Genomic DNA, 27,272 nt, shown 5'->3' with positions numbered 1-27,272 from the left:
CAGATAGAGAGGCCTTCAAGAAGAGATCACCGTCACCCAAAAAAAACAACAAAAAAATATGTATATTATTCAAAAACAACAGCGGCAATAATCACAATGATCAGGAAAAAAATATTTGTGTGAATTATGAAAGATGGAGCAGTCACAGAATGAGGAAACCTCCTTAATTTCTGTTTCGATGGTGATCAAGAGCAAGGCAAGCGGGGTGGCAGCCCAGTTAGTGTCCACACACACACACACACACACACATGCGCGCACTATACACACGTACACACATACGCATATTAACACACACACGCTACTATTTGCAGGCTGCAGGCATTAAAAAAACTGTTAATTTCATCTCAGAGTATTCTCAAATACACATATACCACAATGCTAGCGGGCAAAAAAGGGAAGGGGGGGTATGGGATGGGACAGGAGGGGGGTCTTAAGGGGCTTCATGCATATTCAGTTGTTATTAGCAAGGGAAGACTACAGAAACGAGGGATGGGAGGGGGGGGATGTTACTGTACAGCCAATGCTACCATTTAAATATTGCATTGCATGACTATGATGAAAAAAAGGCGGTATAAACACACGCACACACACACAAAAAAAAAACGAGCTTGACTTTTATCTAGCGGCGTGTCACATGTGGCTGACACATGACGGAGTCGCTCTAATATGGGAGATAATTGCCGCTTGCTTACCGTTGCTCTCCGCTTGCTGCTTTTCCCTTTTTCTCTTCTTCCTTTTCCCCTGTTGGTTAGCCGCCAAAAAAATAGAAAGAGGGGGGAGGGAAATAAAGGGGCGAGGGGGGAGACAGACACAGACAGGAACCTTAGTTATTATATTGCAGGACGCCCCAAAACATGAAACCGGGAGACTACAAACTCCTCTTTGTGTTTACTTATTTATTTATTCACTGTTTGCGTCTCCGTCTTTTTTTTCCTTTGTTTTTGGCCTGCGGTTGGTACGAGTTTGCCTGATGAGGATTGTGTTTTCTTGTATCGCCTGCGCTCCTCTCGATTCTTTTCCTCAATTAGTCTTGATGGGCTCCCAAAAGCGGACTTTTAATGGCCAATCATTGGCGAGGTTGGATTCGCGCTGAGCCAAAAACAACATATGGGAGAATCGACACGGGTCGGCGTCAACGCCGACGTAAACAAAGACGCGTAAATAATAGACATTCCGAGAGTCGCGTTTTGGATGTGAAGGCGAGCAGCGTTGTGACCACAATTGGCAAATTATTTATTTTGGAATAGAAAGTGTAAGATGAGCCACATGCTGATTCATCGAGTTGATCGATGATTCTGCTGCACTCAAAACAGTGGGCAGTTTTTTATTTTATTTTTGGCAAATGTATGCGACGTCACAGAGAGCGAATAGCTTTAAACCATTGACGCCGAGTGTGTTAATACTGTAATTAACAATAATATAAATAATTGACAATTTTTAACTCATTCACGGGCATTCACAAATTTATTCGGGAATTGATAATATCATGGAGACCGCCATTCCCGAATTTGTTCGGGTTGTGGTTTTTTTTCATGCTTGGGTGCCAATATAGCACTTTTATTTTCCACAAGGGGGGCAGAATTTCCCTTTTGTCTATGTTAGCGCTTTGTTCCACCTTCAGCTGTTGTTAAAGCACTATATAAACCAATATGTATTTCTTGATTCTGCACTATGTACAGTTTTTCTTATGGAACGGTTTTGCACATTCACATCTGCACAGTATACAATTGACATTTTATTTTGTTATGCTTAGAATATCTTGTTTTCTATCCTTTCACCCCCACCCCTACCCCATCCCTTTTCAATTGCTGCTGTGGACTGCAAATTTCCTCATTGTGGGACGAATAAAGGTATTCTGATTCTGATTCTGATGTATTGTATTGCATTGTATTTTGGACAGCAGCCCTCATTTTAAGCTCATATAACTACAGATCCATATCATTTAGGAAATAACTCATTTTTTCTGATACAAAGATAAGAGTCCAAGGTTTCTAACGCTGTATCGAATGTTTGTCATCCCAGAACTCAATATTCTGTGAGTCGTGGAATTCGAGTGACCATGACAAAAACCCTGGCACTGGAGTGGACGCATTTTTGCATATTGTCCGGCAGTGATTGAGTTAACAATAACATAATTATATATAGTTAACAATTATTAATGTGGAGGAAAAAACAATGCATTTGAAAATGAATTTATCTGTGTTCATATGAACATGCTCGGCGTAAATGGGTTAAAAGGCGGAAGTGCGGTGAGTGACGTGAGCGCCATCTTTCACCTCGCGGATTAACAAAGACCTTTACGTTCCACCATCCGAGCGAGGCTTCGGGGTTTTTTGGGGCGAGGGAAGAGGAGCCCCGCCCCAATGCGTTCCGTTTCCGACTTGTAAACTTCAAAACTTACATAGTTGTCTCGGGCCGACCAGCCGGGGTAGAGCTGCATGTGGAGCTGTCGCTCTTTCCTGGCCAGCTCGTAGTATTTGGCTTGCTCCTCCCTCGATAGCGCGTGCCACTGGAAGAAGCACCAGAAGATGGTGGGAGAGTGGCGATGGATAAACGCTCCCAAGACCGAAACGAGGAACTCACCCTTCGCCCGAGAATCTGGTTGATGGCGGCGCTCTCCTTCAGCGTACACTCGGCCACCACCTTGGCCCGCATCTCCTTCATGTAGAGCATGAAGGCGTTCAGCGGCTTCTTTATGTGGACCTGCTTCTTCTTCTCCTCCTCTTTTTTCGCGTCTGACTGTTTCCTGCGTGGCAAATAAAGGTTGAAAAAGCATCGCCAAGAATCAACGAGGGGGATCGCGTGACTACTTACGAACTGTTGAGGGAGCTGATGTCGCTGTGGGAGGATTCCTGCTTGACGTTGGGCGTGACGATGGCCGGGTGAGGGATGCCCGTGGTGTGCAAACCGTGGTGGGGGGGCACCATGTGTGGGGGGAACCTAGAGGACAGAAGACTGTGTAAATCGTCAGAATGGACACGGGTGAAATGGGGAATATGTCACAATAAGCACGGCGGTTGGGTTGGGCGGGGTTCCGTGAGGCGGATTCAATCGGAGTTGGTTGTGGGGGGGGGGGCACAAAATGAATGCAAGCGATATACATATTTTGAAAGGGACGACGGTTATTCAACATTGAGAAACTTTTATTGTGTGGAAAATAAAAATGCAACCTTTTTTTCCAACTATTTTCCCCAATCTGGGGGGGGGGGGGGGGCTGAGGGGTTAAAACATACTTTGATTTGTTAACTCATTCATTGCCAGACAAAATGTGCAAAAATGTCTCCACTCCAGTGCCAGGGTTTTTGTCATTGTCACTTGAATTCCAAGACCCGCAGAATATCTGCGATTTAGGACTACATTCAATGCGGCGTAAGACTCTCTTCATCAGAAAAAGAGTTACTTCCTAAATGATGTTTCTGGAGGTATATGAGCTTGAAATGAGGGCGGCTGTCCAAAACGCAATGCAATACATCCATATTGGTTTATATTGGACTTTAACAACAGCCGAAGTTGCAACAAAATGTTGTCCTTCCTCTCAGTACCCCCCCCCCCTATTTTTTTCATCTTCTCCATCAATTTCTGAAAGCAGGCCGTTCCCGCCAGAACACACTCGCGCACATCCGCAATTGTTGACAGTGCGGGGGCCACCATGTGACCAAACTTCCAAGAGAGAGGGATGAAGAAGGAAGAGGGGGAGGGAAAAAAAGGAATATTGCCCTCCCCCCACTCCCACCACCCTCTTTCTGCCATTTCTGTCTCTCTTGTGTGTGTGTGTATAAAGCTCATTATCTCGCGGTGCCTGGCTGCATGGCTCGGAGCCAGAATATAATGATGAGGATAAACTCGCCAGGAACAACTACTTTCTGTTGGAGGCCATCTCTGGGGGGAGCGAGGGCAACCCCCCCCCCCCCCCCCCCCTCAAATACACATACACACACACCCTTCAAACTCTTTTCCCTTTTCCCTGCCTTCATCCCTGACACGTTGGTGTTTGTGCCATGTCATGTGCTGATGGGGAGCTTGGTGGAGGTGGTGGTGGTGGTGGGGGGGTTTAGGGGGGTGAGCGTCGCCCATCATTAGGGGCTGCCGGCGCCTCCCCAACGCCTCTCTGTGCACTTGTTAAAATTTCCTCAGTTCCAAATCTATTTCCCCCCTCCTCCCTGTCCTTTTTCTTCTCTTTCCTGTCCCCTCGCCACCTCCGCGCTGCCTGAAACACCCCCCTCCCCACCTCCTCCCCTTCACCCCCTTTGGCGGGCCCAGGTGATGGTTAAAACATGACGGCCGTCCCTTTGAAGAGCAGGGGCCATCGTCATCGTGGAGAAACGCGGCAATTTAATCAACACCGAGAAAGGAATGACGAGGAGAGCTCCGCCCCCGACCTCGGGCCCGTATGTCTCAATCAGAAAGGTATGTCGTGAGGGGGTCGGGGGGGTTATCGCGAAGCAGTGCCGTTTAATTGCCGAGGTGAAGCGCAACCCCCCCCCCCCTCCTGTGCCTGTTTAATGTGTAATGATCCGGCTGAGACGGAGCAGGAACGGTGGGATTCGGAAGAGGCGGTGGAGGGGGGGCGGGCATATCAAAGGGCGGCCCACCTGTCAACGGCACAGGCACACCAGCCAGGTACCAAAAGGCCTCATCATTATCCCCAAAAATCTTATCTCACCCCATGATGCATTTTTAACAGGGGGGGTGCAAGGTGCTCGCAGGTACCAGATCCATTTCCTGTCCACTAATTTGGGGTCAGGTGTAAAGAGCGCGGTTTCCAAGTAGAGAGAAAGAGAGACATTTTTTTCCCTGATGGAACATACCGTCAGCCAATCCGTTACGTGACATTTGCTCATATATACACAATTTACAACATTTTTGATTTTATTATTATTATTATTGTTTTTCAATGGGGAATGTGTTGAACTCTACTCTGAAGCACCCCTTGCAGCCTCTCGTTTTTCAATTGGGTAATTAAATTAGGGGGGGCATTAGCTTCCCCCACACACCCCGCAGCCGGCAGATTCAATTAGCCATGACGGAAAATAGGATGATGACAACGTCGAGAGTGAATTATCAGTCACTTAAAGACCCGGTTAGGGACGCGAACGCCATCGCCAGATGTCTGGACTTCTGCTCTAGCGGGGGACAATCTGGAGAGGTCTTTTCCAGAAAGATGAGAACAAAGGAGCCTCAGCGCAGAGCGCAGATGCGTATGTGGAACTGTCGCGGCTTGGAATTGAAGCGGATTTACGTCAAGCGTATCCAAAGTGTCTCGCGAGGAATGCAAAATGAGTTCAATTCATTTTCCACACAAAGCCAGTTTCTCAAGGGTGTGACATGATTGTTAAAAAAAGGAGTACAACACACACAGAAAAACATACACGTGTGTATTCACAAAATACTTGAAAGTACACAAATAATAAGCATGAACGTCCATTGCGATACTTTGGAATGAAACTATGCCTGATAACTTTTCTCTCAAAGCGCTACTGTTTTGTTTACGTCTGGCAATTACGCAGCCCGGATGATTTTGCATCAGGCTGACGTGCAGCGGGGGCTAAATGTTCTTCGGGGGCCTCATTAAAGGTTGGGGAGGGGGGAAGCGGGTGCAGAAGATAAATATAATTAATATTTGAGCACCCTTGGCCTTTGGAATACGGGAAGGCGGCGTGAGGGTCCTTCAGGGAAAACTTGCAACGCTGGCAAAGAGGGGTTTGTGTACAGGGGGATATGTGTGTGTGTGCGTTTGTATGTGTGTGTGTAGCGAGGGCTCGACTCACCTTGACATGGATGCGTTGACAGTGAGCGCAGTTGGGTAGGGGTGTCTAAAACCCCCTGTTGTGATTGGATAAACAGGTTGACCTTGCCTGGGAAGAAAAAGAAGAAAGGTAAAGAAACAATGTTGACACACGAAAAGGTAGCGAGACCCCCCCCCCCCCAAGTCAGCCTCTTTTATTCTCATTTGATCGGGGACAAAAATCTAGGGGATTGCAGAGCGGCGGATCAAAGGCGGGTGGGAATAAATGCCCGACAATATTTGACGCCGCAATTCTTGATAGCGGCGGCTAATTAAATTTCATAACCCTTCGCTCGGTGTGCCCCCCCCCCTCCCACACACACTACCCGGTCCCCTCCCCAAGCTGGAACTAGGTGTTTTGTTGTGATAATTAAAAACGAAGTGCGGCTCCCTTTAATGGAGCCATCACGCTAATTGAGGTCTACACCTCCAAAAGACAAACAATAATGAATGTAAATTTATACCGAAAATAAAGTGCAGCAAATCAAAGGGCGGCGTGGCGGCGCTCGGGGGCCCTTTCTCGCTATTTAGACGCTAGCGAGAAAACATTAAATTAACAGAGCTTAATTTGTAGCCTTTTGTCATATTAACAAGTGTTGACAAGAGTTACCAAGGGAGAATCCCCGTATGGGATCTCGGGTAAAAGGCGGGCAATCCCCATTCGTTTACGCTAATTTCACCCTACAGGGACATGCAAAATTCTGAGCGCCATTAACTCATTCACTGCCATTCACGAATTTGTTGGGGTTTTGGTTTTTCTTGCAGGGATGCCGATGAAGCGCTGGCCAGACTTCTGGCAATGTTTTTTCTTTTCCACAAGGCGGAAGGATTTCCCTTATTTCCATGTTAGCGCTTTGTTCCAGCTTCAGCTGTTGTTAAAGCGCTATATACACCAATATTGCTTTGTATTTAGGACAGCCACCCCCATTTCAAGCTCATATAACTACAGACCCATATCATTTAGGAACCAACGACTTTTTTTCCGATGAAAAACGGGCGTTGAAAGTTTCTAACGCTGTATTGAATGTTCATGTAGTCCAAAAACTCAATATTCTGTGGGTCCTGTTTTTTTTTTTACTTCAGGATGGCGCCACGAGAGTGGATGCCTTTACAGCAGCTCCCATATTTTGTTTTTCTACTTCTTCATTTACTTTCCTCTTCCTTTGCTGCTATGAAATGTAAATGTCTCCACTGAGAGACTAATAAAGGCTAATCCAATCCAATTTTTAGTGCTCATGAACTAGGTTGAACTTGAAGGGAGTAGCTTCATGTTATCGTTTTAACTGTCTGTCGCCACATTGTGGTAGTTAAGGGGCTGACAATATGCACCATAACGACATGTTTCTTCACAATCCGGAAAGAAAAGTTCACAAAAGTACAAAGAAGAGAAATACAAAAATAAAAGGGATTCGCTTACTGTGGTACTAACCATCCTAGGGGATGGGGGATCTGGCCCACCGTGCCGGGTGACAGCGGGTAATAAGGAGAAATATCTGGAGGATGCGGAGGCCTTGGAATTCCTGCAGGGAGGGGGAAGAAAAAAAGGGAGATGACACGAGCACATTGAGGAGGTGGACAGGATGAAGAATAAAAATCTTTTGTCAGAATCCAGATCATCACACATCACAGGGGGGCGGGGAAAGGAGGAGGACGAAGCATACGCGTCGCGAAAATATATCACAAATAAATAAGTGAGAAAGAAATAGAGGAGCAAAAAAAAGTTCCTGATCAAAGGCCTCGTCTGGCGACGGCTGCACAATGCAGAGAGGGGAGAGAGGTGAGGAAGCGGGGGTGCAATGAAAATAAATAAATAAGACGATCCTTGTCACGTTTGTCACGCCAATTCGTGAGATTAATGATGTAAAACGACGGGAGGTTTAGAAGTTAACAAAACTCAACAATATCATTACGCCGCCGCGTGTGATCAGAGGGAAGTTGCCTCCCGATTCGTTGTCATCCCCATCATTCCGTACGCACGACAAGAAAAGCCGCACGGCTGTTAAACACGGTTAGTAAAAAGCGGTTTAGGCTAATTGGTGACTAGCGCCATCGCTGTTTGGTGTCAGCGCCGGTGAAAAATGTACAATTGTCTTTGGGGAGGCGGGCTGCTTTGATTTCGCCGCATCAATCAAAGCACGGCGGGCACGAGTGTCGCTTCTGACTGCACAAGACGAATAACAATAAGGCGGATGAAAGCGGTTAATATTAACTTTGGATTAGGTGATGGGAGTATGCCAACGTGCGCTATAGAAATCAGGACGTGGTGGATTGTGTGAGGAATTTTGAGATATGTTGAACGGGACAGATTTGGAAACAGACTGACGCTTTTCGACCTCTGAATTTTGCAGCCAAAAGTGGCGCACTTGAACATTTTGCTTGGCGATGATTCAATGAGGACTCTGCACGGTCTCTATTGGTATGTTGGAAAGACATTCTGTTCTCCGGAAAAGATACAAATGTCCTGTTTAGCTAGTCTGGTTTAAAAATAACTTCTCACCAAAGTACGAGACTTTTTTTTTGCGCGTTTGTTCAATCGTGCCAGCATTGTTGAAATAGCATCACAAATAAATGCACCTTCAGACTTAAGCATTTAAATAAAAAAAGTGGATTTTACAGTGCTATTTTGCTTAAAAGCCACAAAAGCAGCTCACCAGACCCAATATGCCTCGTTCATTAAACACCCACCCCCGATTAAACACCCCTCTCCCCATTAGGCGCTGCATTAAACAGCAGCTGCTACATTATTTCCCTAACTTGTAATAAGACATCATCATTATCTCCAAAGACTGACTGGAGACCAATAAAACACTCCATAATAGAACTCTATGGTGGTCCGGCATGAAGTGGCAGAGTTGACCATTACCGTATTTTCCGATGTATAAGGCTAGTTTTCAATCTGTGCCCTTTTATTGTATTTAAAACCTTGATTTTCTTCAAAAGATTACCCTGCGCCTTATACACAGATGCGCTTTATATGGATTGGATTGGATATATGTGAAGTCATTTTAAGGTCTCGCAACTACCATCAGAAGCCACAGACTCCATTTTCCCCCCCATAGAAAAAGTTGTGCATAACACCAGCGCCTTATAATGTGGTGTGCCTTATATAAGGAAAAAGTTTGAAAATACACCATTCTTTAGGGGTGCGCCTTATACTATACACTGGAAAATACGGTAAATTAAAATACAGAAATAAATAAACGGGGAGTTCCAGTGAAGGCCCCAGAATGATGTATATTAGAAACTGTGAGACCTCATAATCCTTTACTTATTATTCATAATCACAGATTGGGTTGTAGAGTTAACCCCCCCCCCCCCCTAAACTCGATCCACAGTATCGACACTTGCCTGTTTTGGGGTCCACGTCTGTCTGTAGGTGTGGCGGCGGGTTCCCTGGCGTGAAGTGCTCATTGCTGTAAGTGATCAGCGGTGTGAGGGGGTGCACGTGGTGAGGGTGCTGAACCACTGGAACCTTATTCGACTGCAGAAAAAAAAAGAAAGTGGGGACGGGGGGGAAGAGGTCAGGATTCACGTTTGGAGGAATGCCAAAATGAAAGCGTATCGTATTCTGTGCGGAGGTGCCAAATTGCCGGGCCTCAGTGAAAACATTGCGGTTTGTAATTAAAAATACTTCTGCGGTGTCACACTGGAATTCAGAGAGTGTCGATGAGGCCCTGAGGTGACAGGGGGAGTGGTGGGAGGGGAAAAAGGAGGGGGGGGGGGGGGGGGTCTGTTGCCACTTCTCATTTGGAACTTGATGCGTGATGAAGCACTTTTAACCACGGCGGCAGCGCAAGTCATCGATCTTGTGCAAACCGCCGAAAATCAAGACAACCCATGCAAATCCAGAGTCATTAGTGGCTTGGGCCAACACGCCACTGTTGCCCTCTCCCCTCCCACCCTCCCACCCGGGACGGTGGGGGCTGATTCTCCAGGGGTAGTAGGACTATATCCTACTTAAAGGGTTAGCAGCCGAAAATCCATTTCTGCGTTTTTGCCAAATTACTTGGAGCTATGTAATCTTTTCTTTGTGCTCCTAAGTGGTGAAGGCCTTCCTCTCCTTTTTTTTTTTTTTTCAATTACCCCAAGATTACAGTGGAGGTGCCCCCCTCCCACCTCCAAAAACTGTACCCCCGGCTACCAGATAACCAGATTAGAGCGCAGTTGTAGATTAGCCTGGTGGCTTTCGCCTGTTCGCTCATACATCCTTATCCTACCCTCGGCGGGTAAAGAAGCAGCACTAATCAGGCTTATCATAACACGGATGATATGTTCAGGGGGGGGTCAAAGGAGAGGGAAAAGGGGCTCAAGTGCATGGTCTCGTGTAAAGCCTCATCCCGACTCATTAGTGACTCAAATCTATGCATAAAAAATAATATGACGGATGTAGGGTTGACTTTAAAAAGCATTAATATGATCAGTGAAGTGGCGTGGGGAGGTGGGAGGGGTATGACGAAGTAGGGGATTTTGGAGTTGGTCGACCCCACTATGGCTACCTGGTTCAGGGTACATTTTGGGATTTGTCATTGAAGCCATCTTTCTTCCAAGACCTTTTCTATTTTGAATTGTGGAAGGTGGCCGGGGAGGTGGGATGGGGTGCCATTCCCTATTGCCATGGTCCCAATGAAAGATTAATGAACCCCCGCAGAACTCCAGGGAGGCAAGAGAGGCTCCTGGGACTCATTCACAGCCTTGAGCTGAAAAGGCTGAGGAGGAGCGAGGCTGGAGCAAAGCAGGGAAGGGTTTGGAAGGGGGGGGGGGCTAGATGTGGAGACGTGGGGTTGCGAAGTGGAACGGGATTCGTTAGAAAGAAACACAAACCAAGGCGCTCGTGGTCTGATCTGCACATCCACAATTGACGGGATGATGACAGCTGCCGCATGCAGCTGACGAGTTCTGTCACTCTCCCTCTGCGATCTTACACCCTCTCCCCTGCGCCTCCCGCGGGTTAGGATGTGAAAGAATGCTGTCGATTCTTCATCGGTGTTCTGAAAAGCTTTAGTGGCTATTTGAGGGAAACCTTTTGTCCGTAGGCCTCGGCCATTGAGAGGACAGTTCAACTTAAAGTGTGGGGATTTACATTATAAACCCCCATTCTACGTTTGGCTACTGTAGTAAAAATCTTGTGGGGGTTTCTGGGAGTTCATGAAAATGAAAATTCCAGAGTTGATGAAAAACCATCTCAGAGTGAACGGAAGCATCCGGTCGCCGATGACGAAGTTCCCCACCTGCTCTGAATCCTCCGCACTTGACTGGCGGGGAGGCTTGGATAGGGGGGGGGGGGGGGGGGGGGGCGCTTCTGTCGCACAACAAAGCGCCGAGAGACCAAAGCGCTGCGACGTGGGAGGCTTCTCGACAAGGGCCGGGGGTAAAGAAGAAACGTTTCCTGCCCCGACACCCCCGCTGACTTGGATTCCTTCGTCACCGGAGAAAACAAAAATAGCATCAGACAAAGACGTCCGAGCGTTTTTGTTTTTTTTCTTCAAGCTGGAAAAAAACGGCGTCAATGAACGCCTCAATTGTCAAGTACGGCGACCTGCAGCAGTCTACGCGTGGGACTTGACACCCCCGGTTTTGCTTCTTCTAAGATCGCCAGAGGTGCTATTCCAAAAAAGTGCCTTTTTTTCCAATTACGCTATTTGAAATATTTCCACATTCTTGACATTAACTCATTCACTACCAGACGTGCAAAAATGTGTCCACTCCAGGGCCAGGGTTTTTGTCATTGTCACTTGAATTGCAGGACCCGCAGAATGTAAAATTTTAGGACTCCATCAACATTCAATGCAGCGTAAAAAACCTTAGACTCTCCTCTTTCATCAGAAAAAAAGGGAATTCCATAATGATATTGGTCTGGATTTATTTGAGCTTGAAATGGGGGTGCCTGTACAAAATACAATCAATACATATTGGTTAATATAGCGCTTTAACAACTGCTGAAGCTGGAACAAAGCGTGAACATGGAAAAAAAGGAAATACTGCCCCCTTGTAGAAGGGAAAAAACATTGGCAGAGGTCTGGCCAGTGATTTATCGGCACTCAAAGAAGAAAAATCACAACCCGAACAAATGGGAGTGCCGCGTGCCGCTCTACATCATATTTTCAATTCCTGAATCAATTGGTGAATGCATTCATGTACTTTTTTTGGAAAGAACAGTCACAAAGTGTTGAAAAGTGCCCCCGAGGGGGCGGTCAAATCAATGTGATGCTTCAAGTCAGACCTCCAGCGAGCGAATAGCAGGCAGGGGGATTGGGGGGGGGGGGGGGGCTGCGAAAGTGACAGGAGGACAGAGCGAGACAAATGCGACGGGGGTGACGAGGTGAAGGCCAGACAGGAAAAAGCTGTTGGCCGGCATTTCCGCCCGGCGGCACCTCGCGGGGGTCCTAAATGCGAAGGCGGCGACCTTGCGCGCCCCCGCGCGGGATAAGGGGTGCAAATTGTCCTCCGCTAGCACCGCTGCCGTGTGTCTGTTTTGTGTCATGATATGATGAGTTGTCACAACAGCTCGGTGGGCCACTAATGAGGCGCAAGTGAGGCCAGGGAGGGGATGACAGTGGTGGCGTGATGGATCGGGGTCCGGCGCACTCACGAGGGGGGGGGGGGGGGTGTTGACACCGGGCGGGAAAACTAAAGTGCACCGCCAGGTGTAAGGATTACGTTTCGATATCATAAACGTCAGACCGTGGAAAGACGATTCTTATTCTTCTTTTTTGCCGTGGCCAAGGGGGGTTTGTGGGTTTGAATGCCTCTTCGGGGGCTCAAATCCTCCAAATTCAAGCCGACAATCTAAAAGGAATACTTAAGAGATTAACGGCATCGGAATATGAAACGCCCAGATAAATTAACATCTTTTCCGAGGCAGAATCCGCCGGCGTTCTGCGCTGATTAGCCCTCACAAATCACATTTCTTGGCCGGATCCAGATTAATCTGGAAGTGTTGATCTCTCTGTATCTCCCAGGGCCCCCCTCCCCGAAAAAAAGGGTGTAGGGGAGAGAGGGGGTTACTCCAAGATGTTTTACTGAACTTAATTATTCACTTTGCAGTGGCTTGATCAGAGTGCAGAACAAAAATATGACGCAGGCCAGCGCTTCAACCCCCCCCCCCCCCCACACTGCCACTCAGGTCGCTCGTCAGCGCTCATTTTCCCCTCTTGCCGCGCCCTTTGATAGTCGTCACATCAAATGGAATGGCGGAGAGGACACGTGATGCGTCGCGCGCAAATAAAGTCGCTGAAATATCAAGTGCTATTTGGTGCAAGTGTTGACAAATTGACTCCCGGGCGCACACGTGCGTTCAAGTTGCCCCCAAAACCCCTCCCCTCATCGCATACTCCACTACCTCTCGCTACATTTTTCAACATAAAAAGCCTCTTGAGCTCCCATACTTGTGTTAAACGGGCGATATTGTGTCGACAATCGACATTTTGAATTGGATGCTGACAAAAATAAATGTTAGGCTGTCAAGTGTGTTGATTTTTTTTCTATCCCCCCCCCCCCCCTCTCCATGCTACAGACATGACATGAGAGTGATGAAAAACAGTTTCCTGGGATGTTTACATCCAGAAAAAGCAGGCTCGCTTTATAATAATAAAAATAATACATTTCATTTATAAGGTGCCTTACAAAACTCTCAAGGTCACTTTACAGTCACAGGACAGCATATGTATTATATTGCTTGTCTACATGTTTTGATCCACCCTTTGTGTGACAATGTCAATATCTGTTTTATGTTTAATTTGACGGTTAAAATTTAAATGTGGCCACTTTTTTTCTTAAAGAATAAAAAAAATCTCATTCTTTACAACATTATCCCCACCCAGAAAAAAAAGCTGCGGCCTACTCACCCAACTTCCCAGATTGAGATGCCAGCCTCCCACCCTCTGGACAAATCCAGCGTCCTCCGACCCGGCCGGAGATCCGTCCCGGGGGTACATGACCTACCCCCACCACCCGCCCTCCCTCACAAAAGCTCCCCGTGCTGTAAAAACTGATCTCTTCTCGCCGCTTTCCCGCACGGAGTAAAGCGTGCTTGCGTGCGGGTGAACTTGTGCTGGTTGCGCGCTCTCTCTTTACACTCGCCCGTGGACGACCGATCTCCCCCAAGGGGGTCTTAGTCATTTGAGCGGCGCTCCGGCGGGCTCCGAGGCCCGCCGCTAACTCATCCCGCCTCATCCATCACACATACACTCTCGTAGAAAGTTTTGAAATCTGTGACAAGGAGTGGGGGCGGTGGAATCGGGGGGCGGTGGATGACCTCAGGCAACAGTAGTCCATAAAAAAAAATAAAATAAAAAAAAATTACGTCAGTCCATGACTGTGTGTGTAAGATTGGTGATGGTAGGGGAAGGGGGAGTCTTTGGATGACAAGCTCTGGCAAAGGTGGAATACACAAGTTACAAAGAGAAGGCAAGTCGCTTTGTAAAAACAAGTCGGTGGTACTCACAAAGGGGTTGGGGGCATTCTGGAAATTTTGGTGGGTTAAATATTTGACATTTAACTCCTTCACTGCCATTCACAAAATCAGTCAGGAATTGATAATACGATGTAGAGCGGCATTCTCAAATTTCTTTGGGTTTTGTTTTTTCATGTTTGGGGAACAATAAAGCGCTGGCATCTGGCAATGGTTTTTTTTCTTTTCCACAAGGAGGCAGAATTTCCTTTTTTTCCATGTTAGCGCTTTGTTCCAGCTTCAGCTGTTGTTTAAGTGCTATATAAACCAATATGTATGTATTGAATTGTATTTTCGACAGCCACCCCCATTTCAAATAACTCCAGACCCATATAACTTAGGAATTAACTCTTTTTTTCTGATGAAAGACGAGAGTCTAAGGTTTCTAGCGTTGTAGTGACTGTTTATATAGTCCTAAAACTCAATATTCTGTGGGTCCTGGAATTAGAGTGACAATGACAAAAACCATGGCACTGGAGTGGACACTTTTTTTTTCAGATCGTCTGCCAGGGAATAAGTGAAAAAAAAAAAAAACAAAATAGAACAAAAGAAGCAACAAAAAAAAAACATCCAAAGTTTTATCAATCCTAGGGTGACATCAAACATCAGTGCAGGCCATTTTAGGGTCTGCGAGGTCCCGATTTCGAGAATACTTTCAACAAACTCAAACGTCCCCATCCAAGACCAAACACAATTAAAAATTGATTGCACCAAAAGGACACAGCGAATCAGTAACTGCCACTACGACCCCTCCCGGGAAAAATTACACGGCAATAGAAACTTATTTGTATTTCAATGGAATGAGAGAAAATGAGACATATGAAAGAAAACAAATCCTACAAAGATTTCCATTTCGGAATATTACAATGATGCATTTCCACACAACTCCTGCAAATCAAACATAAAATGACAACTTAAAACAAATAAGCCAATATATTTGGATTTAGCATATTTTTAACAACCTCCAATTCCAAACATGCTCCAACAACCTAACATCTAAGCGCCTAGCAACAAGAACCACACCAAATTAAATATTGATAGCCTATATTATTTATACATGGGCACTCTCCCTCTCTTTCAAAAGGGAGACACGTTAAGAAAAGCCACAATAAAAGTTTCAATATTAAATGCGTACAAAATCAGCCATTAAATTTCAAGGAAAAAAAAACCTACTTACATCTCATCCTGACAGAGTTTGCCAAAGCTGGTGAATTTTTAACACTTTATAACCCAAATATGGACATTGTCCTCGGGCATCCTGCAGAGTCCCATCTCCAGGCCCAAAAGGCACAAAAAAATAACAATAATACATTAAAAAAGCTCATGGAAAGTCCGACATATTAGCGCCGAGTGACGGCAATGGGGTGGGGGTCTGCTGGGCTTGACAAGTAAAAAGGCCCCATGACTAGGCGGTGGCGAATTGCCCGTGCGGTCCTTTCAGCCTGGCCCTCCACACTCCCGCCGCCTCCCTTTTTGTGCACTTTCTTCAGTCAACGCAAAATGATGGACAGCTCGCCATCGCGCAGCATCAACAACACAGGAGGGGAACCCTCCCCCAAAAAATAAAAATACAAAAAAATTAGAAGGAAGTGTGCATGAAATAGCTTCCACTGTGCTAAAAGTGCGGCAAGAATTGTAAACAAAAGCAAAGATCACAATTTCATGTCAATGATAAATCAAAATGTTTGCTTCTTAAACTATTTTTGGGGGGTCAAATAAAATATTATTCAACAAAACAAGTGCCACAAAACATATTAGCTAAGTCTATTTGAAATATTGTTCTTGATGGTTGCAGCTTACATTCACGCCAAGTGTGTTCATATGAACACAGATAAATTCATTTAAAAAAATCAAAACAGAGTATCAAATAGGCTCAAATTGAGTATATAATGAACAACAATATAATTTACAATAATTAATGTGGAAAAAAACAACATTAATGTCTTCGAAAATGAATGTATTTTTGTTCATATGAACACGCTCGGCATAAATGAGTTAATATAAAACACACGGAAATAAAACTAAAAGTCCAAATTTCCTGAAATAAACAATCCACAAGGCCCACTCCTATCAAATAAATTCTAAAAAACAGCAAATAAATAATTAGTCACCTCTTTTATTCCGGACACCTCGGATACATTTTTTCCTGTCAGCCGATCAGGACAAAAGCCATCAAACCGCCTTTCATCAATCTGTCACTTAGCAACACAAGTGTTCTAAATGACCCAAAAGGCGTCATGGCCCCCCACTGTAAAAGCAAGAAAACTAAATCGCACAGGACGATGGAAGCCATGCAGGGAAAAAACAACATTTGCACATGGTAAAAGGAATTAAAAATGTTGCAAAGTCTTACCATTTAAAAGAGCGGGATTTGGGATGCTGCTCGCTTCCTGGTTAAAACGCGCATGCCGCCACTTGCGCTCGCGCACTCACTCCAAGCAGACTCCCACCAACCATGTCAGCCACTAATCCACTGGGGGGCAGCACCTCGTCTACGGCGGCCCCCCTCGCTCACGCCCCGATGGGTTAAGCCGATAAGACGGCGGCGGTGGAGGCGACGACCGGGCAACCGGGTGACCCTTCGGGGTCGAGGCGTTTGGGGCCGAAGCCGCCCGAGCCGGCCTGGCCCGGGCGCCATCCGACGCTCCGTCAACAAGGTCCGCCAGGGTCTCCCTCGCTCTCCCCTTCGTGCGTCTTCATATTCATCAGCCCCCCCGAACGGCTCTTTTGTGAACGCGTCTCCCGTCTTTGATAAAATGAAAATAAAAAAAGAAAGAGAGGCTTTCACTCACCGACTCGACGGACATAAGGTGAGCGTGGAGTGTTGCGTCTTTTTACGAGTTGCCCTAACTTGGCTAAACTCAAGCAGCGGGGTGTCTCTCCCGTCATGTCAGTAATCCCCCCCCCCCACATGAACCCCCTACCTTAACAAAAAATAGCCTCACTCCATTCAGCGCCGGTCACACTACATTAGACACAAAATCAAGGGATGGAGAAAAAACAGCATTCCGAAGATTTTCCACAGGGGGGAAGCGTCAAAAAGAGCAAGCAAGACTTCCAAGACTGTCGAAAAAGGTAGAGGCCGCAACGGCGAGGCTGTCCACCTCCGACATCAACAACAACGACCAAAGTGGGAAAATTCAAGAAAAAAAAGGGGGGGGGGGCTGCCATGAAGGAAAATTGCGGCTGAGTGGCGTCGGCGCGAGGAGGAAGCCCACTCTTAAAGCCGCGATACGACCAGCCGCCAGCCGCTCACCACCGCTGTGAGCCTTTCAACCGACGCACACCAAAAAACACTATTGATCTTCAAATGCTGATAATTGAAAAGATCCAAAAGATCAATCAAAAAAGACAGAACAAGGAGAAAAAAGGAAAAAATGAAAGAAAGGGGAAGAAAAATCAAGAATGCACAGACTTACCATTTTGTGCGTCCTCTCTTTTTTATGCCAGCTTTTTTTAGGGGGGGGTCGTTTTTGTCGTTTTTTAAAGAAAAAAAGAACAAAAAGTATTTCACATTAAAGGTGTCAAAATTTCTTCCCAGCCGCGTCCTCTTGATCGCATTACTTCCACGGTCCTGCTTTCCAATGCGTCTGAACTTTTTTCCCTTTTCTCTTTTATTTTGTTTGTGCTACCTTGCCTTCCCCCCACCCTCCACCCGCTTCTTTTTTTTCTTCCCCTCCGCTTTAAGACTTTAAAAAGGCTCGTCGCCACCGCCGCACGCGCGCTCGCCCGCTCGCTCGCTCGCTCGCGAAAGCAGCACAAATTATCTCGCCACCTTGCGCGCGGCGCTCTGATGCTTTTGGCCGCCAACTTTGCGAGGCCCTTTTTGACGACTGCATCAAAATTAGCATTGTCAAAGCGCTTAATGAATATTAATATTGTATTTGTCATTGGAGCTGGCCCATTGCTGAACTCTGAGTCATCCATCAGGGACAAGATTAAGCACACAATTATTTCTGACTGACAGGGACCAAATCTGGAAGATTTTTTTTCCAAACTCCCTCCCTTCCCTTCTACTCCCCCACTACTTCGACAATTTAAAGAAAAAGACACAACATCGTCTTTAAGGTGACTCCCAGGAGACCGGGCGAGATTAATACACTTTTAATGAAGCAAGATTTCATAGTTACTTGAGGGGGGATACGAAAAAAGGGGGACTAAGGAGGGGCATGAAAAATAGATACTTGAATTCTTGTATTATGATGAGAGATGCGGGATTTATTCATTTTCCCTTTTTTTTGTGGGGTGTGGACAACGCGTTTTTTTTTTTTGCCACACGCGCTGCATAAATCCATCCTAAAAGATTGATGAAGAAAACGCGGCCCCCCGCCATATCGCGTTCTCCCACGGAGGAACGCTGTCGTGGAAGACCACCACGGACCACACAGCATGAACAAGGCAAATAAGTCATTTTTCAAAGCAATTTAATCATTCCAAAGTCAATTTCGCACCCTCAGCATTTTTTCCGGCTATTTGTTTTCTCCTTTTTATCAATCATTATTTTGATCTAAATTTTTCGCTGTTTGTTATTTTGCCACTCATCTCTCTCTATTTTTTTTGGTTCATGTGATCCTTTCACCACCATAATTGTTCCCTTTAGACCATTGCTACAATTATTTATTTTTATAATAATAATAATAATAATAATAATACATTTCATTTATATGCACCTTTTAAACTCTCAAGGGCACTGTACAGTTACAGTACGGGATGTTTTTTCTGCAAGTGACAGCGTTCACTGAAGTAACTCAAATATAAAATGGTAATCAGCACAATAACTTCATATTTATAATAATTATGCCTACCTTTGTGCTGCTGCGTTACTTTTCTGAGCATGATTAGGAATGCATTTACGATTACTACAGGGACATATTTAAAAAAAGTGAAACAAAACTTAAAAGACAAATATTTGAGTATATTAAAAGTGCCAGAGGTGGACCAGTCACCCAGCAGGCTGCCTTAACACCATTAGCAACCCTTAGCTGAACATACTAAATTGGTTTTTGTTCTCCAGCTGCAAATCCGGCAAGCAGATGGCGTTTTTTCTTTTTTGACTCTTAAGTCAGTCCTCCTGCCGAAAAACTGCCTTTGAAAGTTTTAAGGGGACAAGTCTGTTTTGAAAATAACAAATCTGTTCAAATCGGTAACGTGAAATTATATGTACATGTTTTAACTTGCAATTTATTTTCTTTAAATGAAGGGGACAATGTTCTTTTAGACCCCCTGCCCCAAAAATAGGCTGACCTTCAAAAAGAAATATAATAGCAGAAATACAACTAAACAGAACATACATTCATCTGACTTAAAACAAAATAGACACCATTTCTAAGCGGTAATTTGCCCTATGAATAAACCACACAATTGCTAAAAAATGTCATTCCTAGACAAAGCATTTCTTTCTTTTTGGGCGGAACCAGATTTCAAAGGTTAAAATAACAAGTAGAAGAATAATAAGGAATTCCTACAATGTTCTTGGTAATTCACATTAATAAAACATGTGAACGCTAAAGACGTATCAAGTGGTCAATTTGGATGAATTGATGCCGCTATCGAATGCTAATATCACAAAGATGTATTTAGCGTCGACTGGATGAGGGAATGAGATGGACTGTACATGGGCCACTGGGACCAAACAGTATCATTTCTGTCTTCATTTCAGTGAAGTTCAAGAGGTTTTGTGCCTTCTAGGTTTTGATTTCCTCCAGAAATAAATTTTCTTTCTCAGTGGGACATAGATCCGACAGTCTATGCAGTGCATAGCAGTGCAAAGTAATTTCCTTAGGATGGAACCCAATGGGGTCAGGTATAGTGAGAATGACATAGGCTCTAAAATTGAGCCCTGCGGAACACCACATGACAGAGTATGTGACTCAGAGTAGCCAAAGCAAACACAAAAGGTTCTGTCAGAAAGGTAGGACCTAAACCAGTCAAGAGCACTACCGATAATGCCCACCAAGTGCTGCAAATGAGACAGTAGAATACTGTGATCTATCAAATACAGCAGTCATATCTAATAAAACCAGTCATACGTCATCGCCAGTGTCATTGGATGTCATTAGAAAGCCAGAACAGGACCCTGCGCTATGCATTGTCTTGAGACCTGACTGAAACACCTCCAAGATGTCTCAAGACCAGGTTTCTTGAACAAGGGTGCGACAACAGCATGTTTAAACTGTTGGGGGACAATGCCAGAAGAGACACTGCGGTTGATAATTGCCAAGAAAGAACTTCCTTAGAGAAATGTGGAGGGAGACGGTCACAGGGGGGGCCAGCTTGGTTAAGACTGGTGAGCCACATCCTTTAAAAGTGTCAAGGACACAGATTCAAAGGAATTTAACACAACGGAACATTGACAGAAGGGTCCAAAGTGATGTTTGAAGCAAGAGTCCGCGCAGTAGAAACCTTATCAATGAAAAACTGATTGCACATCTCGGGTGAAGGTTCCGATCAAGTAGGCCGAGGGGGTTTGAATATAGAATCGATGCTTTTAAATGGTATACGCGGGTTGTGATCATTATATTAGCCCGAATAAGGTCAGACAAATATTCTCTTTTAGCCTCTCATTTGGTAGTTAGACCAGTAGTCTTTCCATAATTGATACGATAGGAAGGTTTAAATTGTTGTCTACTGAAAACAGCTTGAAAAATGTGGAAGGGAGAGCAAGAAAAGCACAAAGAGAGAGAAAGAGAGAGAGGCTCAGCGTGATGACATCGTGCGCTGGTATCAAATTAACACGGCGACTTTGAAACTTATTGATCTGCTATTAAGACACTCGTGAAGTTGATGAAGTGAGTGCCTGTAGGTGACTCGGGCCACTTCAAAGCAGCCGCATAAAACAAGATAGGCTTTGATCAGGAGAGCCGAGGCCTTCACACGACCGGAGTGGATATAAAAAAAAAATAGTCACAGACACACACACAGACGCAACCAAATTCACCTAACGCTTATCCCGATCTGGGTTTAGAGTCCGAAAGTATTTCAAGGATGCTGGTCACATTTTTCAGACGGTCGATATTTTGCACCTTAGCAGATGAAATTGCATGACAAAAACAAACAAAATACTGTCACCATTCATTTTCTTTTCCAGTGTTTTTGTTCCTATTCGCTTTGCAATTCAAATGACAAGACGACGCGACGATGGCCATTAACGTTCGTAGGCGATAAGAAGGATTCTTCATGGCAAATACGGGCGTGTAATAAGGCGCACAATGAGGCAGACAAAGCCAACAGCGCGAGCGAGATAGCGGCGCTACTGTGCGCCCAACACCCGTCGCCACTTGGCTTCAGGCACACAACATGAAATGCGGCGCGCTGCCAATCACACCTTGCCACTTTTTCTTGTTCTTGTTTACCGCTGGGTGGTGGTAGTTAGTCGATGTTTTTCGCGCCGGCGACATTGTTGGAGGAAGCCGCAATTGGGAGCTTTTAAAAAGACACTCACTTCAAAATTTGACACCTCTTGTTCCGTGAAGCAATCCTGCCAACCAGAGCGATTAAGATCTGTGGCATTTTGAAGGATGCTTACGACAAATGCTAACATTTTTTTTCACAATTTGTGGAGAGAGAAAATACATTTTTGGATTCATTGCATAATCACTAATGTAATTCAAGCACATTATATATGAAAGAAAATGAAAGACCTGCTCAACATTGCGAAATCAGCAGTATACTTATTTTTCAATTCCATTATAATAAGAGTTTTGAATATTTATAGCAAAACAGTTGCCATTTTTTTACATTTAACTTATTCACTGCCAGACGATGTGCAAAAATGTGCCCACTCCAATGTCAGGGTTTTTGTCATTGTCACTCGAATTGCAGGACCCGCAGAATATTGCGTTTTAGGACTACATAAACATTCAATGGAGCGTAAGAAACCATAAACTCTCTTCTTTCATCAGAAGAAAAGTGTTAATTCCTAAATTATATGGGTTTGGAGTTATTTGAGCTTGAAATAGGGGCGCCTGTCCAAAACACAATGCAATACACATACATATTGGTTTCTATAGCGATTTAACAACAGCTGAAGCTGGGACAAAGCGCTAACATAGACAAAAGGAAACTGCTGCCCCCTTGTGGAAGGAAAAAAAAACAAAGCCTAAGGCCATGGTTGACGTATGCCAACTTCCATTCACATTTGGGCCAAAATGTACGCGGTAAAAATTGTGGCTTTGTTTGATTTCAGGGGTGAACAAAATTGTTTGGAGCTTTTGGCGACAACGGGGATAAAGTCAATCAAAAGTTGACGGTGAACTTGCAAGTTGAAGGTAACGGCGGGCGAATGGGGGGTGGCGGGAGGGGCTACTCGGAGTGCATGTCACGTACAGTTAACCTTTTTATCGGGCTCGCCTGTGGTCTCATCAGTCGATGAAATTCTTCGCCGGCGGGCCGGTGGCGGCTTAACCGAGGGGACGTCGACCAATAGAAAAATATTTCATGGTGTTAGCATTTCAAATGGCGAATGGAGGGCGTTGAGGGTGAGGGGGAGTAGGGGGGGGGGGGCGGGTTCAACCGATCGTTGCCAACGGAATTAATTGCCTATTCCGAGAATAATGTCCCTTATCCGCAAGTCTCGAAGGGCTCAACGCCAGCAGAGGCGACTTTGTTTTTCTTTTTTGTTTCAAAAAGAAAAGTGTCTAGTAGGGGTCGTGGCCCATTTAAGCTAAAAAAATGCACTCGACCGAAATAATCCACATGACAATTGTATTATTTTACTGCGTCGTAAACAGTGCGTGATTTCAATGGAAACTATTTTTACTCTCAATTTTTTTTAAATACTCGTTTTTTTTTTTTTGTTTACGATTTTTGTGTGTAAATAACGTCTGTGTTTGGCTAGCCGCGAAAGCTCGCTAAATGGCTCAAGATGGCACGACCCCGGTGGCGTTTCCATCCTTTTATTTGACGGGGATTTAAACTCAGGCTCTGTTACACATCGGCCAAGCATATGCGCTGACCCCGAATGATATCGCAGCATTTTCTTTTCTCCCACCCCCCCCAAAAAAAGCTAACCTTTTCGAAAGCGCCACAGCTTTTCAGACTCAAGCCGGCATTAAAAATGCGGATTGTTCCGATGCTAAATCAGAAAATCTAGACCCCCCCATGGAAAATCTGCACTTTCACTTGCAAGAAAACAGTCGCCTATGAAGAAAAAGGAAATAGTATCCTTATTTTTTTCTCGTTTTTGTTTTTTTGGTGAACGAGAGAAATTCTTGTTCCGATGGTGTCGATTTCACTTCTAGCCACAGATGCGGTAAATTCGCCATAGCCACAACCCCCCCCCCCCCCCCCCCCCCCCCAACCAACGAAATTACGCGCTTCAACCCGACGAAGTCAATCTTATTAACTTCCACGCCGGTTCACATGTGACATTTGCTTCCATTTTTTTCTCCTTTGGCCAACATCAAAAACATCAATTAGCAGCTGGAAAATGGGAAAGCGCGAATGACGGACGCCGATAACGCCGGCTTCAATTGAAGCGGGAAGGGAAATCTATTCTGCGGTTTTGAATGTGCTCATTACGATTGCCTGTTTTCAAAGAAGACCTCCAAATAGCAAAAGAAATTAAATTTATCTCATCCAAATGGCCAGGAATTGCCCCCCCACCTCTTTTTTCTATTTCTTTTTTTAATCCGACGTCTATCTTGGAGCTACAGCGCGGCAACGCTTTGTGTCAAAGCTGCATTCTCCCCCCCCCCCCCCTCCCATTTTTTTGTATTATTTCTCATTAGAACAGATCACAATTCCCCACAGAAGTTGAAACCCAACACCGTTGCCACATGCGCGACCCGCCGAGATGATTTTTTTGAAGACAGTCCGGCGTTGCTTCAGACGGGGGGAAAACATTATGTGGCAAAGTTGCCTAAACGTGACCTCGCGTTCACAGCTAAAGCGCTACAAACGATAAATGGGATTATCACATGAAAATAAATATAATTAGATGATTTTTTTTGGTTGATGTTGCAAATTTAAAGCATCTGTTCTTGTACTTGTTTGGTAAACAAAGCAGGCGTTTGCGCAAGTTGTAATATTAAAATATGTTCATACACCTATTTTTATTTATTATATTTCTTTGCAACTATAAAAACATTTTTATTGGAATAGTTTTGGTTCCAATTGTTTTTTTAACATTTTAAAATGGGTAATATTATGGGATCATATAAGTGTTTTTATTTCCAAATATAGATGTCTATATTTATTCAATATATAAATATACACTTTGCTATTTCAGATGAAGCTGGATTTTTGCCATTTCAAAACATTTTAAGAATTATTTGGAATAGACTTGTTTGAAACGAATAAACAAAACTATACAAAAAAATAATTTTTTTGAAAGATCAGAGTAGTATTTGATTTAATTTAATCTCATATTTCACGGCGGCATTGATTCGCGACTGCCCGTTTCATTAAAATCTGAAATCGGACGCCGGCGGTTCACTCGCCGCCGCCGATGGCGTAACTCAGTGAAGCCGTAACCTTTAAGTAAAAGGCTATTTTAGGAGTCCAAATCCAGCTATTGTCAGTGGCTTCCTTCTGCTTGAGTTACATCTCCGAGGGACCCGAACAAAAGCAACTTTGGCGGCGAAGGGAAGACGCTCGTAACGTATCAAATTCCTCCATCCCATCATCGATCTACTCTCTTTTTTGACGTTATTCAGATTTTTTTTTTCCCTTTCCTCGGCCGTCTTGTTTCTCGCGTGACACTAAAGACAGCCGCCGTCCAAACAAGCGGCGCGGGGGAGTATCTACTATCTGTCAAACGAGCGGGCCGGTTCCCGGTATGAAACGGACCGACGCTGGGATGCGATGCCGAGAATCAGCGGGATGAAAACATCACTCTCTATAATGGAGGCTAATCAGATTTCGGGCTGCTGTTTGCCTTGGGGCTCAAGACAAGACAAAAGGTCTCGTAAGCAATATACTCGCCCAGACAAAAAGCCAAAAGGAAACATTTCAATAAGCGCAAATGTGATGCTATACTCATCGCTATGATTCACACAAGTCCACTGAACATTATTTTTTCCCTACCAACCGATTTTATTTTGTGTTTTTGGACATTTATGGTTTAGTTAAAAAAGGGTGTGACATGGCCACGTCGGCTTGATGTTCTCTAATAAATTATTTTTTTTATATCCAGTCAAAAATAAAAATGTACTGTGGTTGGAAATGTAAAAAATAATTATAAAATAAAATAAAAATACATATTATATATATCTATATATTAAAAACACTGTCCTGCAGCGGATGAAAACAAAGTTTTCAATGTTTGATTGCATTTCATGTGTTGAAAGTAAATAATTTGAAAGTAAATGTACTTAATTTGGTGATACTCAAGTGAGCCTGTTCTCCAGATTTTAATCAAAATTGTCGGACCGTGTGTGTGTGTTTTAATATTAGATAGCTTCCGAAATGGCCAAATAGTCTATTTGCAATTATTTGCATTGTAATTATTCGACAAAGGACAGCCTGCTTCACAAGAGTCTGAATAAACAAAAGCCGTGTGCACGCACACTGGTTGGAGAGAGCCACTCCAGGCTATTAACCCATTACCAGGCTAAATATCAAAATGACAAACAAACAAAATAAATGTCAGCGAGGTGCAATTACATCCCGTATTTCCCAGATTAGGACTAACCACCCAAATGGATTTATGACGACAACGGGTGGACAAAGAGTCCAAAGGCACTTTGCATTCTGCGCCGAGATGTTTTCCCCTCGCCTCAACATTGACGCGTGCGTACAAAGTCAACTTTCTATTCGATTGCCAAAATTTGCAATCACAAAAACCTTGCCCCCGAGAGTCACATTTGAAATCCCGTTTTTAAGGATCCAAATGACTGCTACAAGATATCATATCGTAGCCTACCTTTCCAAATGACTTTTAAGAGGTTGAACAAATTTGCACTTTCATGTTGGCGGACATGTCGCCGCTCGATGGGGGCTTGAAAGGAGACATTTTTAATGAGCTGAGGTGAGGTTAATTGGTCCGAGTGATGTACTTCTAATGTTGTGAAATGAATTCCATTTCCTGGAAATTAAAAAAAACACTTCACCCCAATTTTAGTGTCTTACACGGCTTGATGGAGGGTGTTTTAAACAAAATGGATGACACAATGATGACATGTGGTACCACATGATGCAATTCTGGGGCAACAAGGCGATTACGAATGAATTGATATCACAAAACAAAAAAATCCAAATCTGCCAACGAACAAACATCCAACCGGTTTATAAACAAGCCCATTACGTATAATGGATGTCCTCATTGTACGTAAGAAAATATTCGCTCGCATACGCATTCCCCAACGATGCATACGTGTTCACATATAGCTACAAAGACTTGGCGAAAAGCCGAAAGCTAGAGTCGCTAGCCGTTTATAGAACGCGGCGCAGGCGTACACAAAGATACGTCTTCAGCCAAAGATGAAAACCGCACGCTGCCACCGGTCTATATTTTCAGTCTATATATTCAGCGGGCCCGTATATCTTAATTATGCCTCTTCTCTGAGAAGACAGAAAATGAGGCCCTTCCCGTCTTGACTTTTACGGGGACATTATTACACGTCTGCGTAGAAAAAAAGCCACCCACGCATCAGGTTTTATTTCGCTCGCAGGGCCCAATTCGCATTGTCATTGGAGAAAGAAAAAAAAAAAGCAAACGTGCTGTCAAAATGAAGAGCAGCAGGCTGTGCTGGATTAAGACCTCACAAGGTAGAGAAGACTGAGAACAAATGGCCCCCAAGACTTACAGCTCAGTGTGATTATCTCCTCCATTTTTCCTCATGGGTCGCAGCTTTTAGGGGTCACCACTATGGCGCTCACACACATACACAGGTTGGAGGGGAGTGGGGGGGCTTTGCCGTTTCAGTGGCTCAATCGTATCTGCAGCTCCGCAGCGATAATGCTCGGCGACCCGGCAAAGGCCCGCATGGCGGGCGCCCAGCCCCACCTCTCTCCTGGAATTAGATGGAGGAGGGGGCGGGGGGGTGTTTATCACCATTGGGCCCCCAGGTGGCGCTGCTGCAGGCGTGCAGCTAGAGC

At 44.8% G+C, this 27,272-nt stretch overlaps 1 protein-coding gene across 19 annotated transcripts in view; it reads right to left on the bottom strand.

The window, feature by feature from the left end:
- The window catches only part of tcf7l2 (transcription factor 7 like 2), a 73,685-nt gene that overhangs the window by 6,232 nt on the left and 40,181 nt on the right, over nt 1-27,272 (bottom strand). For 9 of the 19 annotated variants that reach the window (XR_016117300.1, XM_089014793.1, XM_089014792.1 and 6 more), the window contains 7 exons: nt 9,134-9,266; nt 7,203-7,305; nt 5,769-5,855; nt 2,815-2,955; nt 2,584-2,746; nt 2,402-2,509; nt 693-756 (listed from right to left, as the gene is read on the bottom strand). Coding sequence is in view for 18 of the 19 variants with exons in the window: in XM_089014793.1 (XP_088870919.1) it covers nt 693-756; nt 2,402-2,509; nt 2,584-2,746; nt 2,815-2,955; nt 5,769-5,855; nt 7,203-7,305; nt 9,134-9,266 (799 nt within the window). In the remaining variant the exon portion in view is untranslated. The remainder of the gene's footprint in view (nt 1-692; nt 757-2,401; nt 2,510-2,583; nt 2,747-2,814; nt 2,956-5,768; nt 5,856-7,202; nt 7,306-9,133; nt 9,267-27,272) is intronic. The other 10 variants (XM_089014795.1, XM_089014794.1, XM_089014782.1 and 7 more) reach the window with 5 other exon arrangements.

This window comes from Hippocampus bargibanti, linkage group LG15 (assembly GCF_051943395.1).
Source record: "Hippocampus bargibanti isolate YZ-2025 linkage group LG15, ASM5194339v1, whole genome shotgun sequence".
NCBI classification, from domain to species: Eukaryota; Metazoa; Chordata; class Actinopteri; order Syngnathiformes; family Syngnathidae; genus Hippocampus; species Hippocampus bargibanti.
The sequence above is the reverse complement of the archived record's forward strand: the minus strand, read 5'-3'. Positions and strand labels throughout refer to the sequence as shown.